Source organism: Tupaia chinensis, unplaced genomic scaffold, assembly GCF_000334495.1.
Source record: "Tupaia chinensis unplaced genomic scaffold, TupChi_1.0 Scaffold000416_1, whole genome shotgun sequence".
NCBI classification, from domain to species: Eukaryota; Metazoa; Chordata; class Mammalia; order Scandentia; family Tupaiidae; genus Tupaia; species Tupaia belangeri.
Window position 1 is genome coordinate 1580494 of NW_006159921.1, and position 4696 is coordinate 1585189.

Below are 4696 nucleotides of genomic sequence, written 5' to 3' on the forward strand. Positions count from 1 at the left end.
TTTTTTTGAGAGGTTTTTGCTATAGGTCACGTGCGCTCGCCAGACAGACAGAGAGAGACAAAGAGACAGAAAGTGAGAAATCACCCCCAGGGGGGATGACCATGCCGCAATCCCTTCTCCTCCATTCTCCTCTTGGGATCTTGGGCACGCACGCACACGCACCCGGCGTGGGTTTTAAGCCACCGGGTCCAGGATGCGAACTGCGGTCGAATATGTGGGAATCTAGGGACATAGCCATTATGCTAACTGCTGGTCCCTCATTGTCTTTTTTGATACCTAGTATATCATATAAGATAATATAATAAATTCAGAAGTCAAAATATAGTCATTTTATGTTCTGAATATACATGTAGAAAGAGCACAGAATTTGTCTTTGTTCCTTCATAGTCACATCTGGAATATTGGGCTTTATATCTTTAAACTGCATTCACAAACACAATGACTTTTTTCCTTTTCCTTTTTTTTTGGGGGGGGGGCAGGTTTTAGCTATAGGGTGCGTGCACTGGCCAGAAAGACAGAGAGAGACAGAAAGCGAGAAATCACCCCCCAGTGGGGATGGCCACACCACAGTTCCTTCTCCTCTCGGGATCTTGGGCATGCACGCATACGCCCCCGGCGTGAGTTTAAGCAGCCGGGTTCGGGACTCGGACCTCAGTCAACTACATGGGAGTCCAGCGACATAGCCATTATGCAAACTGCTGGTCCCTTCCCCTTTCCTTTAAGAAAAAATTGCCAAAAGGCATGTGCGTGTTTGTTGAAGAGAGACAGAGAGAGAGTGGGAAAGTGAGAACCTTCCACTCCCCACCACCACCACCGTGGGGCAGAGTCACACCATAATCCTTTCTCCTCTATCTCGCCTCCTTTTGGGATTTTGGGTGTGCACGCACAGGTACCTGGCATGTTTCTCAAGTTGCTGGGTCCAAGACTCAAGCCACAGTCAACCATGTGGAATTATGCTGTTATAACCACTACACCAGCCACCAGCCACACTGGCTCTTAAGGGTCTTTTGAAGATAAAGGATATAAAATTAGTAAATTAAAATATTCACACTCCAGTGACACCATCCAATAGCATTGTGTCTGTGACCACTTCAGTATTACCAACAGGAGGGGAGGTCTGATATTAGTATGCTGAAGCAGGAGAAGGTAGTGATTAAAATATCTTCTTTTTGTAAATAAAAGAAGAAATCAGCTACATAGTAAATATTTCTCTGAATATTAAGTAAATGTTTAGCTTCACATACGTTTCAATGGTTCATGTAGGGGAAATGTTTATTTTACTACTGAGTATTTAGAAAACTCAACAAAATCAAAGGTAATATTCACATAAACAGAAAGGCTTACAGGCATGTTTGTTGGATCATGCTCCTGTAACAGAACTCCTTTGATAAAACAACTTTTAGTAGATATTTGGGGGGAAATCTCAAAATAATGAGTACATTTAAATGTTTTTAGGTGGATACCAGTATAAAATGCCAGACCAGTCCACTTGAGAATATCTTGCCTTCAGAACAAATGGGATTCCTCATTTCAGAAATGGGCCCTGCTAGCAAGCCTAGTAAAGACACAGGTTTATCCACTCCAGCCAGATACAGAGAGCGAAGAAGCAACTCTCAGCAAGGAAAGTCCCCTGGTAAGGATTGTTGTGCTCTGGAATGCTAAAAGTGACACAAAGGTGTTGAATGGATAATGAACAGCAGTGTATCTTGGTCTTAATTTATTACTCATAATGATACTATACCTACCACATTGGTATTTTCAAGTAACTGTAATTTTAATTCTTCGTGTTTTCTTAATTATCCTTGTGAAGTATGTATTAGTTAATATTGCATATTACTAATATTGCATAATATTGCAAGATCTGAGCATTCAAAAATATCAAGCATATTAAGAAAAGAATTTGGTTATTTAATTTGGAGAGGGCAAGAATAAAGGGTGATTTAGTAACTTTTCAGATGCCAAAGATTTTATAATTACAGATGTACTGTTCTCTTATTAATAGATTCTAGGACAAAAGTTAATGTGCTTAGGGACCAGTAGTTAGCATAATGGCTATGTCGCTGGACTCCCATGTAGTCGACCGTGGTTCGAGTGTCGGACCAGGTGGCTTAAACTCACGCTGGGCACGTGTGCGTGCGTGCCCAAGATCCTGAGAGAAGAATGGAGGAGAAGGGATTGTGGCATGACCATCCCCCCTGGGTGGTGATTTCTCGCTTTCTGTCTCTATGTCTCTCTCTCTGTCTGTCTGGCGAGTGCATGCACCCTATAGCAAAAACCTCTCAAAAAAAAAAAATGTGAAAGGAAAAAGAATGGGAGAGAGGCTTAACTCAGCATATCTGATATTGGGCTAAAGAAAGAATAAAGGGGCCACATATCGACATGGTGGTAAAACATGAACATTTGCAAGGCAATCCCAATGTGAAGTTCACTAGTTCAAGTCCAGAGGCCTACAGAGTATGCTAGGTACACACTTGCCCATGATCTGGGAGTGGATCTTGACATTAGGACCCTGTTGGGAGTACTCTCTCACTCATGGAAGAACTAAGTAAGCCTATAAAAAGAGAAAGGGACCAGTTTCATGGCCTGGTGATTAAGGGTGCTGCATCTTACTTGGCTGACTGAGTGATTCAAATTCCAAACATGACAGCTTGAAAAATACTGCAGGCATATGTGCATGCATGCCACAAATCCTGACAGGATGATGAAATATAAGGGATTGCAGAATGACCACATCCCATTGCGGGGGGGCAGGGGGAGAGGAGCACTTTCTCTTCCTGTCTCTTTTTTTGTTTGTTTGTTTTTTGTTTGTTTTTTGAGAGGTTTTCACTATAGGGCGGGTGCGCTAGCCAGAAAGACAGAGACAGACAGAGAGACAGAAAGTGAGAAATCACCCCCCAGGGGGGATGGCCACACCGCAATCCCTTCTCCTCCATTCTCCTCTCGGGATCTTGGGCACACACGCACATGCACCTGGCGTGAGTTTAAGCCACCAGGTCCGAGACTCGAACTGCGGTCGACTACATGGGAGTCCAGCGACATAGCCATTATGCTAACTGCTTGTCCCTTCCTCTGTCTCTTTTTGACAAGCATGCACCCTATGACCAAAAAAGGAAAGAAAAACAAAAGAATAAAACAGAGGTAAAGGAGGTAAGGAACTCGAAATGACCACTTTGATAAAATCAGTCTTTTTGATTCAGACCAGTTTTCCTACTGAACACAACTAATAAGAACTGGACAAATGTTAAAAAACAAACAAACAAAAACCTTTAATGAGTCTTAAAAGTTAAGGAGATAAAGAATTACTGGGCTGAGTGTCAAGGGAGAGGGGGAATCTAGAGAAATCACCTTAGCATTTGAAGCTGTATTAGCCTCTGTGGTACTGGCCATCTATAAGAGGTTGCCAAGAGGCTGGTCTGTGCTTTATTAGCCTTTTATATCTAGAGGGACAAAAGTCAGAGGCCAGGCTTGCCAAAGGTTTTTTAAAAAAGAAAGAAAAACATGCTGGGTACGTGTTGAAGTTCTAGCTCTGCCATTAGGACTAGAACTTCACTAGGCTGCACCCTAGGAGCGAGGGTAAACCAGAGGAAAACCAGCTGTTGCACAGATTGCATCCAGAAGAACCTCAAACCCTGAATGGATTAAGAAATCCTCCAAATGCCTGGTAAAACAGAATATTTCTTTAAGGAAGATATTATCCTGGGCTCCAAGTTATTTTTACAAGTAATTTTTCAAATACTGTGTTCAGCATATGATCAGAATAATCAAGTGCATGAGGCTAGTAGCCACTACAATGAGAACCAGGGCAAATGAGACAAACGAAAGAGATCTGTGGAAACCCTGTATAATGGAAAATCAGACAATAAAACAATCATGCTTACTATTTTAAGTAAGTAAACACCAAGCTTGAAAAAGCTGGTTTAGAGGTAGAAACTCAAAAATGTGACTGGCAGGTCTAGAAAAAAAGCCAAATGGGAATTTTGGAATTGAAAAATAACCAAATGAAGAACTGAGTGGATGGATTTAACAGCACATTGGACCTTGCTGAAGAGAAAAAGAATGAAGGGAAGGTGTAAGAAATTACTCAAAATGAAACATGGAGAATAAAAAAAAATATATGGGGCTGGCAGGTTCTATGGTGGTTAAAGTGCTGGATTCCCACATGGTTGTCTGTATGGTGAGTCCTAGACCTCGCGGCTTGCTTTCTCTCTCTCTCTCACTCTCACTCTCACTCTCTGTCTCTCTCTGATCAAACAAACAAGTAATAATAAATGAATAAAATAATTTTTTAAAGAGGTTTTTGCTACAGGGCGCGTGCGCTCACCAGACAGACAGAGAGAGACATAGAGACAGAAAGTGAGAAATCACCCCCCAGGGGGAATGGTCACATCGCAATCCCTTCTCCTCCGTTCTCCTCTCGGGATCTTGGGCACGCACGCACACGTGCCCAGCGTGAGTTTTAAGCCACCAGGTCCGGGACACGAACCGCGGTTGACTACGTGGGAGTCCAGCAACATAGCCATTACGCCAACTGCTGGTTCCCTAAATTTTTTAATAAAAATATGAGTGAGGTTTAAAAAAATGAGACAGGGACCAGCAGTTGGCGTAATGGCTATGTTGCTGGACTCCCACGTAGTCAACCGCGGTTCGTGTCCCGGACCTGGTGGCTTAAAACTCACGCTGGGCACGTGTGCGTGCG

The 4696-nt window shown here is 42.8% G+C and overlaps 2 protein-coding genes across 2 annotated transcripts in view; both read left to right on the forward strand.

The window, feature by feature from the left end:
• SKA2 (spindle and kinetochore associated complex subunit 2) overlaps positions 1 to 4696 on the forward strand; it is a 1094818-nt gene that overhangs the window by 695517 nt on the left and 394605 nt on the right. The window lies entirely within an intron of this gene.
• HSF5 (heat shock transcription factor 5) overlaps positions 1 to 4696 on the forward strand; it is a 52833-nt gene that overhangs the window by 34127 nt on the left and 14010 nt on the right. Inside the window, exon 6 of the mRNA XM_027774225.1 lies at positions 1456 to 1633. Coding sequence (XP_027630026.1) covers positions 1456 to 1633 — 178 coding nt within the window. The remainder of the gene's footprint in view (positions 1 to 1455; positions 1634 to 4696) is intronic.